Consider the following 15,210-nt stretch of genomic DNA (forward strand, 5'->3'; position numbering starts at 1 on the left):
TAGCCTGACATAAACTGAAGACTGTCTGGAATGAAGTTATGTGGGCTGTCACACTTTACCAGTTGTCAGATTCAAATTTTACATGGAAAGTTCCATCTTCCTGCGGGGCAGGAATCCAAACCTTGGGGGAGGGGGGGACTTTAGTCTTCATTTCTGCAATAAGTTAGTTCTGCCCAGCGCAAAGGCACCTTTAAAACCTGTGCTTATCTAAAATAATATTTAATATTTAATATTCATAAGTTTCAGAAGAGTGAATTATTTTGAGAAAGGAAGGACCTTGAAGTACAGCAGTACAACACTTTTAAAAATCTTGATTGAACTATGGGTTAATCTAAATCAGTGATTCCGTCACTCCTTTTGGGACAAGTGCAAAAATGTGTGTTTACAAAGGCTGCATCTTGTCCACCTGGGACTCCCATATGCAAAAGGAAATTCATATTGGTCAGTGGGTCAACAGAGATTGACGAGCCTTGTAGTTCTGGATTAAAAATACTAGCATTGTGAAGACAATCCCAAAGATAGAATCTGGACAGGGCATTTGTGCTTGTATGTGAAGGCCTGCCACTCCTGACTAGAAATTTGAATTGCATCATTATGTTAATCAAACCCAACAACAGGACGTGGCTAAAGCAAACTCCAAGAGCCTGCAATTATAGGAGAGTTAGTCCATCCGAGATTTTGGTAAATGGATGACAAGAGTTGTTACTGGATATACGAAGTATTAGTGACACCTTTGAGTTTGCATTTTATTCTAATACACTTCAAGTACAAAGAAGACAGAGCCATGTGCTTATTACTATTCATTAACTTGTTGCTCCCATTTGCAGTATTCTCTGAAAGGACTTCAAATTGTTAAGTAGTTCTAGCAATCCATATTCTTTTGAGATGCAAGGTCCTGAACTCTAAGAATTACAGGAGTGTCACATAAACAGAACTATGTTATGCTCTACAAGTTCTTAATATGTGAATTTCCAGCTTATTTGGAAAGGAATAAAGCAGATTTAAAATTTTGAAGCACACACCTAAGAGTCAGTTCTGATTACCAAGCTGGAAATACACACCCTATCCAGCCATTAATAGATGTACATGCTGTATTGTTTTCATTCTCTCTTACAAAAATATTATTTCACCTGCAAACAGTTTTCCTGAGGAAGGACATTTTCAGGCCACACAGGTAAGACCAGGTGGGATATGCGGCTCCACAGCCCACTCAGTTTGTCTGTGTCCATGTGCTTATAGGAACCTGGCATGTCTGAGTTGGTAAATTTAGCCCAGAGGAAGTCCCTCACTTTCTCCTCAACTTGCAGTGGGCTAAGGTCCTTTCTTAGAGTTTCCTCATCCAGAAGAACAGTTAAAAGTAAGGCAACATCCTTAAATGCTGCATTCTCATGGTCACAGTACTTGTAAAATATCAGGGTGGAACCAGCAGGCAGCAACTCAAATCGATGCACTACTGCCACCTTCCTGCCTCCCTTGAACCCAGAACTCAACTCTTCGTCCACAAGGAGTTTGACATCATCACTGTCTAGAGTGGCTTTGCTGGCCCCATCAATTTTTATTGTAGAAGCGCGCTGCGAGGATGAGAAAGCATCAGCAAGCTGGTTGCTTAAACATTTCAGGGCATCTTCAGCTTCTTTTGCAGCAGTGAACAATAAAACAGCTGGTTGCAAAAACGGTTGAGAAGAGTTGAGGCGTTTCTCCAAGATGACTTGGATTCCCTTCCACAACTTTTTGTCTTGACTTGGGTAGCTGCTCATGAGATCTCTCATTTGTTTCTGAAATGCTTTCAGGGCTTCAGTTTGCGGGTTATTTTCCAAACTACGGTACGATGAATACTGAAGCACATACCATCCACCACCAGCAAGGCAAACTACTACTACTACTACTATAAGTGGCAGAATCCATGCAAATGCGTGTCCCCGATTAGACTGCTTAGAACCTAGTGCACACATATACACAAAACAAAGGATGAGAAAAAATACATACATCTGAGTTTCATTTTAGAAGTTGCTTTTATTATTCTGGCTGATTTCATCACCATTTCAGGCAGATTGGAAGGCACACTATTGACAATTCAAAAGAATTGGACTTCCCCAGAAAAACAGCAAAAAGCAAATGTCCCTAAAGTGTTAACTTTAACAAGTTCAAATTCAAGCTTGCTTTTTGAAAAATGTTCATAAATGAAATATTGGGACTGAAAATCTCACACATGGCACAAGCGGGCATTCTTAAAGTCAGTATTTGGCAGTATTTATGGCTTCTCCATTATTGTTCATTGCAAGCTTGTTTCTGCTGGAAAAAATACATCTTTATGTCAAAATTCTCCAGTCTCAACCAATAGATTTGTCTGCTAAAGTGAGTGAAATAAATATTCTCCCCAACCACCTTGTGGATTGTGAACATCTGCAGATAAGATTGCTGGAAGGAAACAACCTCCTGTTCATAACCAAGTGGGATCTGCCTCATAGTTGCAGGGGAGGGGGGAGATTTCCTCCTAAATATGACTTAGGGAGGGAAAGGGGTAACATATCCTCTTAACAGGTGCAGCCCAGTAACAATTGACCCCACCTGTAGTGAGACCCCATGTCTGCATTTTTTTTCTTTTTTTACAAAAAGGTGCAACTGCACAAATTCACATTCAGTGTAATGTGTAGTTTATCCCCACCTGCCAGAATCTCTCCAGTGTCTCAGACAGGGATCTTTCCTAGTCCTATCTGGAACTGTTGTGGACTGAACATGGGGCCTTTTGCATGTGTACTTTACCACTGAGCTATAGCCCTTCCCTATTCCATCACAACAGAAATAGATCACCAGAAATAATGCTTAGCTGGTAGTGTTTTTACACCACAAGGAACAAGCTATGTTTTAAGATATTTTAAAGCTATTCCCTCATTCAAAAGGAAAATGTCTATTGTACATTTTTTCCTGCTTGAACAACTCTGCAGGAAGCAGAATTGAAGTAACTGCTCTTCCTTTGATGGGAAGAGTGTTCAAGCATGCTGGATTGGTTGTGCAACCAAGTTCCCTATCAGAAATCTAACTGCGCAACCAATCCCTGCAGAAAGCAATTTTGCCAACCTTATGCCCAGCATAAGACTAGAAAAGCCCCTTGAGCTGTAGTACCCAAGCGCTAAACAACAGAATTTTGACACATGGGCAGAACATCCCAGCATGTCAATCTTTTCCCACCCAATGAAAGTTGGCCTGTGGAGTGGAGAAAGATCTAGCCCATTGAGGCAAAATGGTTCCCCACCCGATTAAAAGCCTAGATTCTAGACAAGCAAGTCTGCATACATAATTACAGAGGTGCAAGGTTGTCAAACACATTTCAGTAAATAAAACCACTAGATTTTATCAGTGGTACAAACAGACACCACAACAACTACACAAAGTCTGAAAGAGGAAAATACCTTACTTTTGGGAGCAACGTGTGGTTGTTTCTTTGGCACATGGGCTAGAATACAAACCAAAGATAAGAGATTTAAGTGCAAACCAATCCAATTATTTTCAAATAAAATTCCATAAATAAATAAATTCCATAAACTTCATGATCCAAATTGTCTTCCTACAAAAAGAGGAATATTCACATCATATTCATAAGGCAACGGGAGAACAGCACAACAGGAATTCATATTTGAATCCAAGTAGTTATAATATTTATAATTTCTGGAAAACCCAAACATGCATTTTTCTCAGTTGTAAATCTGCTTTGCTGTTTTAAGGCTATAAAACATATTCTGTATAACTTATTACATAATAAATGTAGCAGAGTATAAATGCCTTAGTTTATAGTGTATAGCACAATTTAAGTATCTACATTTTGTTCAAATTGTTACAAATGCAACAGCTTTCTCTGTTCCATCTTTAAAATACTGTACTAAATGTATGTATTTTTGCCAGTTGGAAAAACAGGAAGCATTACAATAAATAAAAGCAAGTATTATTATTTGGGTAAAGAAAACAAGACTCCATTCCAGTCAACATTATCCAAAAAGATGAAACAAAAAAACACACCCTGCATCACTTTGAGGAAACAGTGGCAAGGTGGTACATACTACAAACAATTATCCCTCTTCAAACTGTTTGCAAGTCTTCATAAGTATTTAGCCGAGCAGTATTAGTAATTACCCAATACAATAGCCATGTTTGGACATAACAGTATGTCATGGCTCTTTTGTCAGGAATGCCTAAGGCTAGCTATGCATTTAGGTAGAGAGGGTTTCAGGAACTTTGTTTCCACTTTTTGTTAAGTTCAGTTCCCTGTGCTGTCCAAATCTGAAAGTTTAGTTAACACTAACTAAGACTAGTTTAAGCAAGCCAGCTTCATGACTCATTGTTAAAGTAAAGGTAAAGTTAAAGGGACCCATGACTGTTAAGTCCAGTCGCGGACAACTCTGGGGTTGCAGTGCTCATCTCGTTTTACTGGCCGAGGGAGCTGGCGTACAGCTTCCGGGTCAAGTGGCCAGCATGACTAAGCTGCTTCTGGCGAACCAGAGCAGCCGTTTACCTTCCCGCCGGAGCGGTACCTATTTATCTACTTGTAGTTTGTGCTTTTGAACTGCTAGATTGGCAGGAGCAGGGAACGAGCAACAGGAGCTCACCCCATCACGGGGATCGGCAAGCCCTAGGCTCTGTGGTTTAACCCACAGCACCACCCGCTGGTTTTAATTCAATGAATGCCTCCTCCTTACTATGTGGGAAGAGAAAGAAGAACCCGAGCCAGAGGCTCACTACAAATACAACTTGTTTGTGACACTTAAACATAGCTTGCCATGATGGCTGAAGGCTACCACTATCTGAAACCATTCCTGGGACCCATTTTGAGAAAGTGAACTGTAGTCAACACATTATCTTAAAACCCTGCCTTAAAAAGTCTTTCATTAATTATTCAAAAATAAAAGTTCAAGGTTTTTCTCCCCCTGTTTACTCCTATATTTCCATTTTTCCCCCACAGAAAAAATTGAAAAAAGATCTCACGATAGGACCTAATATTTCTGTTTCCCTGCCCAAAGCCTTCAACAGAGCTTAGAGTCTTCCTTACATAAACCTCATTACACTTGCTTATTTTAGTGAAAGTATCTATGCAAGGGGGAATAGGTGAAGGAAATAGGTTTGGGACAACAGGTATGAAGTGGGGCATATATTTCAAGAGAAATATATTGGGTTTAATGCCAATTCCATGCACTGCTGCCAAAACATAGTACTGGAATATTTTACACTTATCACACCTACCTAGGACAATATGAACATTATATACTTATGAATTCAGACCTCACATTTAGATATACTTTCAACAAAAATGCATCTGTTTAGAAGAACGCAGGGGAATTCTCTTATTCAACCACAGGCTATGTCCAATAAAGTCATCCTGTTTGGGCAAGGATTTCCACGTGTGCAACAGAACTTTCCCCGACTCTCTTGCCCTCAAACCTGTTCTATGGGATTCCTCCACCTTCTAGAGCCACATAGGGGGGCACTTTGGGAGAGGGGAGCACAAGGAAGTTCCACTGTGCAAGTGGAAATCCTTGTACAAACAGGGTAACTTCATTGGGTACAACCCAATGTTTCAGACTAACAAGGTCTGTCTGTCTGTATTTATTTATTTAATTATTTAATTATATACCACTGCCAAACCAATGTCTTAAATCTCTCCTCTTTTACCTTCCAACCCAGAACTAGATCTACCATATCATCCTGTCAGTGTTCTATAATCATGTAATGTGGAATGAAACACATTTAACCTACAGCTATAAACATGAAAGTTTTAAAATAAAAGCAGGTAAAATGCCCACACACAAAAACTGAAGTTCCATACAAACCTTGCGTTCTCGCTCTTAACTTTGTCTTTTGATTAAGCCCTTGTGGTTTCTGAACAAAATAATGTGCATCTAAAAAAAGAGGATGCAAGAAAAAAATACGTCATCACATTAGTGATATAAGGAACCAACACAATCCTAAAACTGCAAAAGGAGCCCTAGATGGAGAAAGCTAGCTAAGGATATAAGAGTAAGACAAGCTTGCAAGGAAGCCCAGCTCTAGGGGCACAGGGAGCCCCAGACGATAGTTCAATCAGAAAGTTAAGCAGATAGGTGAGGTAAGAATCTCTGTGGGTTAAGGGTTAGCAGCTTACAAAGTTTTCTGATTTCACCAAATTGTTCAGAATGATAAGAACAAAAAAATGATAGCAAGGAGTTTCAAAAGGAAGTAAACTTGGGGAAATGGCAATTAAAATGGCAATGCAAAGCGTCAATGTAAGCACGTGTAAAGTGATGCACAGTGGGGCAAAAAATCCCAAGCCACAGATTTGGTCTCCACTTGCTGGGACTAACCAGGAAAGAGACCTTATGGTCATGCAGTGAAAATGTTGATTTGGTGTGCTTGGAATACTGTGAACAGTTATGGTAAGTGCACCTCAAAAAATTGTAGAGCTTGGGGGAGGGGGGGGAATCCAGAAAAGGGCCACCAAAATGATCAAGGGGATGGAGCTATTCCTTTTTGAGAAAAGTTTATAATGTTTAGGGATTTTTAGTTTAGAAAAAAAAGCAAGAGGGGAATATGATATGATATGATATGATATGATAAAGCTAGGCATGGTGTGAAAAAAATGAATAGAGATAAGCTTTTCTCTCTCATGATACTAGACAGACAAAAGGAATTGCTTCACACAGCACATAGTTAAACTGTGGAATTTGTAGTGATGGTTACCAACCTGTACAGCTTTAGAAATATTAGGTAAATTCATGGAGAACTAGACTAAATAGCAACTGGTCATGGTGGCTGTATACCACTTCCAGGATCAGAAGCAACATGCTGGGAAGTGCTATTGTGCTCTGTTCTGCCTGCAAGTTTCTTGTTGGTATTTGGTTGGTGCCACTGTGAGAACAGAATGCGGACAATACCGGCGTTTGGCATCAAGAGTCATTTTACGTTTTATCACTATATTGCATGTCAAACTGCTACCTGCATGAACAGGCTCTGATCCAAACAAAGTTTCAGGCAATGCACACAACCGCTTTTGGATATGCACACTTCAATCTATGGGTGCCGCAATGAATTCCTCACAGATTATAGCTCTATATTATGAGCTGCCTAAATTTCCGGAAAACTGCAGTGGATAAAATACAAAAAGATCCTGCACCACATAACAAACTGACACCCTGCCAGGAATAGGAAAACAGGCAACTGCTACCTTCTATGAATCTGCTAGCTGACTGAAAATTATCATGCCAGATTTCAGGTCTGTTTTCACTCTCCACTTCATTTGCTTCATGTTCTGAAAAGATACAAATATTGAATCAGAGCCTAAAGCAATCAAACTATTTAATCCCATATTTACTTACAACCCCATCTTTAGATTTAGGTTTGGTCAGCCATGTGCTTCAACTAATTCATTAAGATGAGTAGTTACTTTGGACTAAATGCATATTTCAAGAATGAACTTAATTTTAAGAAATACGCACATAAAGAGCACCACACTGAATTGAGTTCAGACACTTCTTAGAAGTGAGCAGAATTGCTTCAATATAGGAGGTCCATATTAGCAGTCTAGCCAGCTCAACAGCATGGGAATGGATGCTCAGGAACAATTGTTCTGGTCATTTCCATGTTTCACAAAGTGACCAAAGTATTGAAAGGACCACCTGGAGCTCCAAGAACATGCAGAAATTAGATTCCAGAAGACCATAGGAATAGGTTTACAGTGGTACCTTGGTTCTCAAATGTAATCCATTCTGGAAGTCCGTTTGACTCCCGAAACGGTTCAAAAACCAAGGTGCGGCTTCTGATTGGCTGCAGGAGCTTCCTGCACTCAATCAGAAGCTGTGGAAGCTATGTTGGACTTTAGGCTTCCGAAAAACGTTCACAAGCCGGAACATTTACTTCTGGGTTTGCAGCATTCTGGAGCTGATTTGTTCAGGAGCCAAGCCATTTGAGTAACAAGGTACCACTGTACTACGCTTGCAGAAAAGAACACACACTACATACAATCTTAAGCCTCAACAGGTAGCCATCTGGTTATAACATGGGAGTTTAGCTAAATATCCCATTTAGTTACAGATATCTGAAGAAGTGTGCATGCACACGAAAGCTCATACCTAGAACTAACTTAGTTGGTCTTTAAGGTGCTACTGGAAGGAATTTTTTTCTTTTATTTTGTTTTATCCCATTTAGACCACCTTCCAGTTTAATTGATAACACTAGATCCAAAGTGTGACCTACTACACATGTTGGGCTACAACACATTGGGACAGAATCACTGTCAAGTCTACTCCAACAGTAATGACTAATAAATAATTAAATCCCCCCTGTAAGAAGGCCCTCCTCCAACATGAACATGCTGATAAAAATATCATCAATAATGCTGTCACCATCTCAAACGAAACAGGTGGCTCCTCAATTAAGAGAAGCTCTTATAGTTCCTAATTTATTGTCATCATGGATCTAGGCAATGACCTTTTAATTTGCCTGCAATTTTAATCTTTGATAAAATGGTAGCATTAGAAATCTGTTGAATAATTGCTATTTTCTTTAGTTACTACCTTTTTGCAATATACCTGGAAATGTTTTATAACTAAAGGGTGAGGTATAAATAAATTTGAGTTCTGTGTAGGCAACACCACAGACTACTGCATTTCACAAACCTCTGGGTCCCACCAGTTAGATTATACCTTCATACCCGTTTGTATGTGTAGACATGAATGTACCTCCCTGTAGGGATAGCACTCCATGCATCTATTAATTTGGGTTCTGGCGCACAAAAGCATGTGCCACAATATGCTTTAGGGTGCCATAAGTCCCAGATTATAATGGCTGCCTTTCTGAAATTCAAAAGGAAAGTGGTCCAACCTGATTTATTTCTTGTAGAGTCTCTGGCTTGGTCATAAGGAAGCCCTGTTAAGACAAGAAATTATTCATTAGTAATCAATATAATAGGAATAAAAAAAGAAAGATGGTCAATTTCTGAAGTGAGATTTCAACGCTACAAGGGAAAATGCATTTACTTCAGCTCTAGCTTCCACAATTCTTGGAAATGCAAAGTTATATTTTGTTCCTTTATTTTATTGGTATAAATAAAGGAACAAAAATTAAGAGCTGGGTATCTGTTACAGAGGATGTGTTTGGACGATCAAATCCTGGTATAATAAACCAGGATATACATGAGCTTTGTTTACCTGCACACAGCTTCTTTGACCCCACATTATCCCACTCTTTGTGGAAACGGGGCAACAAGCTGCAGTTGACCATAGCTTCCCATTGCATCTGAATAAGGAGCCAACAATTTCCAGACATTCAAAAATATGAAGCAATTTGTTTACAGATGACTTCCAAATCCTGGCTTGCTTGGAAGCATATCCTAACCATAGTTTCTCAGTTCAGATGCAAAAAGGAGCCACACTTGTTTCCAGACTCATGCAAACGCAGCAGCCAACAGGCTGTATAAAACATGAATCTGAACAGCCAGAGTCAGAATCAGTTGAATCCAGTCAGATTTCTGAATTTCCATGAATATGTACATGTAAGCACTGTACATATTACATCCAAGTATTATAGAGCAACACAACTTTGCTCAAGACTGTAGATATTTTACCTGTTCTTGGACTTCTTCTAAGAGCTGGTCGAACAAGCTCAGAGTCATCTGCAATTCCCAAGATGTTTTTACTCCCTACCAAAGGAAGCAAAGTAGAAATGCAAAGAATTCAATAATCAAATAGCTACTGAAGCCACTCATATCCCTTAATTACGGAGAAAAGGCATCAATTTAAGAGCACAAGTAGAACATGCAACCCTAAGGACTCCGAAATAGAGACTGAATATTTGGCCTTCACAGGTTTTATACACCTGTCACTAAGACATAACATTAAATATAGGTAGGTAAGGCAGATTTTTGAAGATGTAATGAAGAAATGCTCCAAATATCTACTACTGGTTAGCCAATTTTTTCCCCTGCCAAATGATCACAGAATCATTAAAACATTATTTGCTAAGCATATTTTTCAAAGGAGATATAATAATGACTATATGACAAGTAAAGTCCCCAAGTTCCCATGTTTGGGGCATAGAAGAATTGACAGAATCTGATTAAAATAGTTTTAATAATTATGTCAATTAAGCAACAATGTCTGACAACAGACAACAGTCGCTGCGGCGACTAGGAAGTAACATGCTCTGTTACTTCTGGGTTTCGCCACCCATGCATGCGCAGACGGTCAAAATGACGTCACGCACATGCGCAAAAGCGGCGAATCACAACCCACGCAGGCACGAGTTGCGTTCGCTTCTGGATGTGAACGGGGCTCCGGAACGGATCCCGTTTGCATCCAGAGGTACCACTGTATTGTTTTACAATGATATGCAACTGGGCCTATGACTTACTTTAAGAAGACATGTAGATATTGCTAGAAACTAACAATATACAGTGGATGATCGGGTTGCGAACGTGATCCATGCGGGATGCACGTTCGCAACCTGCAGCGGCGCGTCAGCGCATGCGCAGGTTGCAATTTGGTGCTTCTGCACAATTTAGTGCTTCTGCACATGCACAACTGCCAGAACCCGGAAGTAACCCGTTCCGATACTTCCGGGTTTCATCGCGTCCGTAACCCAAAAAAACGCAACCTGAAGCGTCTAAGCCAAGGTATGACTGTATAAGCTAAAGGCAAAAAGTAACCATTAACATACCATGACATCCCTCACGTACCATTTTTCTTAGTCACTTATTGTTTACGCAATTCTTTCCTTCTGTGCATTCAAAATAGATGAAAATGAGGAAAAGGAAACAGAAACCTAACTTAAGAATTGTTGCAGCTTGTGAAAATTGACTGTGCCTTCTCAAAAGTAAGCCCAACCAAGTTCAATAAATAAGCATATACAGAGTTTGCAGCCCAGTGATATAATTTGATTGGCAATTCTCCGGGGCGGGGGGGGGGGGGGGGAGCTCCAGTGAACACAGTAGAGCTGTGTTTAGAGTAAACATACACAAAAACCACTGCAAAAGTCAATTCCTCCCAATATACTGGAAAGAGTGCTTGCGAGAGACCAAATAACTTAAAGAGGGGAAACGAAAGATTCATCATTTTAAGAAGAATTAATCTTAAATCTTAAAACCTATTTTGGTTCTAGCACCCCTTCTTCCAACTTTTAATATTGTTAATAGTTCTACAGATCAACACACCCCTAAAAAACATTAAAGAGATCCAATAGCTTAAAGGAGAGGTTTTCAACCTTTATGAGTCCACAGCTGCCTTGACTAAGGACATTCTTTCCATGGCTCTGCTGCGGGGAAACATGCTCTGAGCATCAGAAGCCCAGTTACATCACCCCTTTGTCTGCAGAGCTGGCAGCCCCTCGCCTCTTTTCAAACACCCTGCCTTGCTCCCTCAGTCTCCTCTCCCCTCTCCTTGGGAGTCCTCCCGGCAGCAGACCCCACCCATGGTCTCTGAGCTGCCCTAACTGCCCCAGAGAGTGTTGCCTCCTCATACTGCCCCACAGGAATGTGGGAAGAGGATGCCCCCAGCCTTAGCAACCCAGCAGAGGCTGGCCAAAAGTGAAAGTGAGGCCAGCTCCTTGCTCACCTTGGGAGGCAGCAGTAGGCCCTGCCAAGCCTGCATGGCGGAAAGGCTGCCCTTTGGCATCGGGCACTCGGCTCCCAGGCAGGCATTGCACACAGCAAGCACAAGAAAGGCCAACATGGTGCTTGCCTGCCTGCCTTGTCCGTCCACTTCCAACAGCAATGGCTGATGGATGGACTGACTGGCTGGGCTCCCCCGGCCACTTGCTTGCTTACTCTGAGGCTGCTTCAGCTCCACATTTCTCACTGGGCCTAACACTATTTTAGGTTGGGGTGGGGAACCTCCGGCCCTTCAGGTGCCAAGACTCCTAACACCCATCAGGAGGGCCAGCCCAAGCCATTTTGGAAAGGCACAAAATGGTGCCCCACCACTCCCAAGGAAAAAGGAGAAGAGCTCCTTCAGAAACAAGCAGGGTGGGGATAAGTATCTCTGTCCTCGGGATCTGCTGCCCCAGGGGTTGAGTCCCAAGGCCAGCACGGCTGGGAATTTTGAGAGCATCTGCAGAGCCGGAGGTCCTCCTCACCTCTTCTTTAGCGAGAGGCTCCGAAATACTTGCATCTTAAAGCAGCTGTCCCCCCAAAATGGCAGCCACATAAGGGCCGCCTCGGGGGCCAAAGATCCCCGCTGTCTCTCATCCAGCGCCGAGGGCCTTCTGGTGGTTCCCTCGCTGCAAGAAGCCAAGTTACAGGGAACCAGGCAGAGGGCCTTCTCGGTAGTGGTGCCCGCCCTGTGGAACGCCCTCCCACCAGATGTCAAAGAGAAAAATAACTACCAAACTTTTAGAAGACATCTAAAGGCAGACCTGTTTAGGGAAGCTTTTAATGTTTAATAGATTATTGTATTTTAGTGTTTTGTTGGAAGCCGCCCAGAGTGGCTGGGGAAACCCAGCCAGGTGGGCGGGGTATAAATAATAAATAATAAATTATTAATTATCATCATCATCATTATCATCATCATCCCCCCCCCCATCAGGGGGCTGCCGTGAGATGCCACCAACCACTGGACTTCCAATCCAGCAGAGGCAGACTTCAGGTAACCTTTTGTAATATGGCACCCTGAGCAAGGGCAAAGTCCTGTGTGAATCTTCCCAATGTTGTGCCCCCTTGGTTTTGCCCATGTGTGTAGGCAAACCACCTGCACCGCCCCAAATCCAGCCTTCCTCAACCTTGGGCATCCCGCCCCTGGAGAGGTTCTTGGACTACAAAACCCATCATCCCTAACCAACAGGTCACGGATGATGGGCGCTGTAGTCCCACCAACGTCGGCTGGGGGAAGAAGGGTTGCTTCAGTCCTGTATACCTGAAGGAGCGTCTCCACCCCCATCGTTCAGCCCGGAAACAGAGATCCAGCACCAAGGGCCTTCTGGCGGTTCCCTCATTGTGAGAAGTGAGGTTACAGGGAACCAGACAGAGGGCCTTCTCAGTAGTGGCGCCCGCCCTGTGGAACACCCTCCCACCAGGTGTGAAGGAAATAAGCAGCTATCCTATCTTTAAAAGACATCGGAAGGCAGCCCTGTTTAGGGAAGTTTTTAATATTTAATGCTGTATTGTTTTTAACACTTGATTGGAAGCCGCCCAGAGTGGCTGGGGAAACTCAGCCAGATGGGCGGGATATAAATAATAATTATATAATTATATTATTATTATTATTTAATAATAATAATAATTTAATAATAATAATAATAATAATAATAATAATAAAATTATTGAACTCATGATAACGTACTGGGTGTTCCTCCCTATTTCACCTTAGCAATAGTCCCCTGTGATAGGCTAATGTTACTAGGTGTTACAAGGCCACCTAGTAATAAGCTTTTTTTTGCTAAGTGGGGACTTCAGCCTGGGTTTCTCCATTCCAAGTCCAGCACGACAGCCACTATACCTCACTGGCTGCTAACATGTAAGTAATTGGCTTGCTTTCAAATTTCATTAAACATTTTAACATTCTTATTAAACATTTTAACTTGGCACGCTGCTTTGAGGGCTTTTGACCAAAAAAGAAGACATTGACAGAGTTTACAGTCAAAACAAAATAAAAAAATTCCTTCCAGTAGCACCTTAAAGACCAACTAAGTTAGTTCTTGGTATGAGCTTCCGTGTGCATGCACACTTCTTCACACACGAAAGCTCATACCAAGAACTAACTTAGTTGGTCTTTAAGGTGCTACTGGAAGGAATTTTTTTATTTTGTTTTGACTATGGCAGACCAACACGGCTACCTATCTGTAACTAGAGTTTACAGTGTTTGTCTGTCTGTACAACCTGGGCTCCTTTGGGAGGAGGGCCTGGATATAACTTTTGACAAGAAGAATAAACAGGGCTTTTTTCCCCAGCTGAATTCGCCGGGGAGGAATTCAGTGTTTCCCAACCTTGTGCCTCCAGCTGTTTTTGGACTACAATTCCCATCATCCCTTGCCACTGGTCTTGGTAGTCAGGGATGATGGGAGTTGTAGTTCAAAAACAGCTGGAGGCACGAGGTTGGGAAACACTGCCGGGTACGTTATCATGAGTTCAATATTATATTATTATTATTATTATTATTATTATTCGACCAAACCGAAGCGAGCCAGATAGGCTGCCCACTCACCTTCCGAGGAGGCGGCCGCAGCTTCTCGCGGGGCCTGCCTGCCCTCCGCCCTCTCCGGCCTCCTGAACGGCGTCGGCGGGTGGCGCCTCCCGGCCGAGCGGAGGCCGTAGGGCGCGGCGAGGGTCGCTTCCTCGCTCGGCTCCCCTTCGTCGTCCTCCTGCTCCTGCTGGTCGTCGTCGTCGTCCTCGTCCTCCGCTCCCCTCATCCTCCTCCTCCTCCTCCGCAGCCTCCTCGCCGGCGTGGCCGGGTGCTCCAGCACCTCCTCGGAGAAAGTCACTCCCCGCCGCGGCGGCGGCAGCGGCGGCGGCTTCCTCCCGGCCGGGCGGGAATAAGGAGTGGAACTGCTGAGGGGAGTGGAGGCGATGCTGCCGCCGCCGCCATTTTGAGAGGCGGTTCTCCTCAGGGGCGGCCTGGGCGTCACGTGACAGAAGGCCCCGCCGCCGCCGCCGGATCCTGAGGGAACAGCCGGGCTCTCTCCCAGCATCGCCTCCCGCTCGCCCCGGGCGCTGCAGGCCGCCCTTGGCGGGCAGCCCGAGATAATATATGGGCCTGGCCGGCTTCAAACCCCCACCCGCCTCGTCCTCTCAGCAGTGCAAATATAGTAAATAAATAAAACTCCGCTTCCTCACGCTCGCCTCCGCCGACTGCTTGGCCACCTCAGTCCCTTGCCCAGTCAGTCTCCCTCCCTCCCCGGAACTCGCGCATTCACACGAGCACAACTTTCAGCAGTGCAAATATAGTCAATAAATAAAACTCCGCTTCCTCACGCTGGCCTCCGCCGACTGCTTGGCCACCTCACTCCCTTGCCCAGTCTCTCTCCCTCCCTCCCCGGAACTCGCGCATTCACACGAGCACAACTTTCCTCCTCCTCCTCCTCCTCCTCAGGATATTACTCCTTGGCGCCTCTCCGGCCTCGGAGCGAAACGAGCGGCTTCCCGAGAGAGGAGGCCGCGCCGCCGCGCTCTCCCGGCTCCTACCTTGCCGAGCTGAGGGTTGCCCTCTCGGGCGAGGCGAAGGGACGGCGCTTTAGTCTTGGGATTGGAGCGGGATGGAGGCC

General features: G+C 43.4%; 1 protein-coding gene across 1 annotated transcript; it reads right to left on the bottom strand.

Moving 5' to 3' along the window:
* Window positions 1-721: 721 nt before the first annotated feature.
* LOC307218731 (uncharacterized protein) lies at window positions 722-14,685 on the bottom strand. The gene is made up of 7 exons (XM_079981509.1): window positions 14,154-14,685; window positions 9,587-9,661; window positions 8,845-8,889; window positions 7,190-7,273; window positions 5,820-5,888; window positions 3,416-3,454; window positions 722-1,939 (listed from the first exon to the last, which is right to left on the bottom strand). Exons 1-7 carry the CDS (start codon window positions 14,635-14,637, stop codon window positions 1,122-1,124), a joined length of 1,614 nt encoding a protein of 537 aa, XP_079837635.1. The 5' UTR covers window positions 14,638-14,685; the 3' UTR covers window positions 722-1,121.
* Window positions 14,686-15,210: the final 525 nt, after the last annotated feature.

Source organism: Podarcis cretensis (assembly GCF_951804945.1).
Source record: "Podarcis cretensis genome assembly, chromosome: 6".
Taxonomy (NCBI): Eukaryota; Metazoa; Chordata; class Lepidosauria; order Squamata; family Lacertidae; genus Podarcis; species Podarcis cretensis.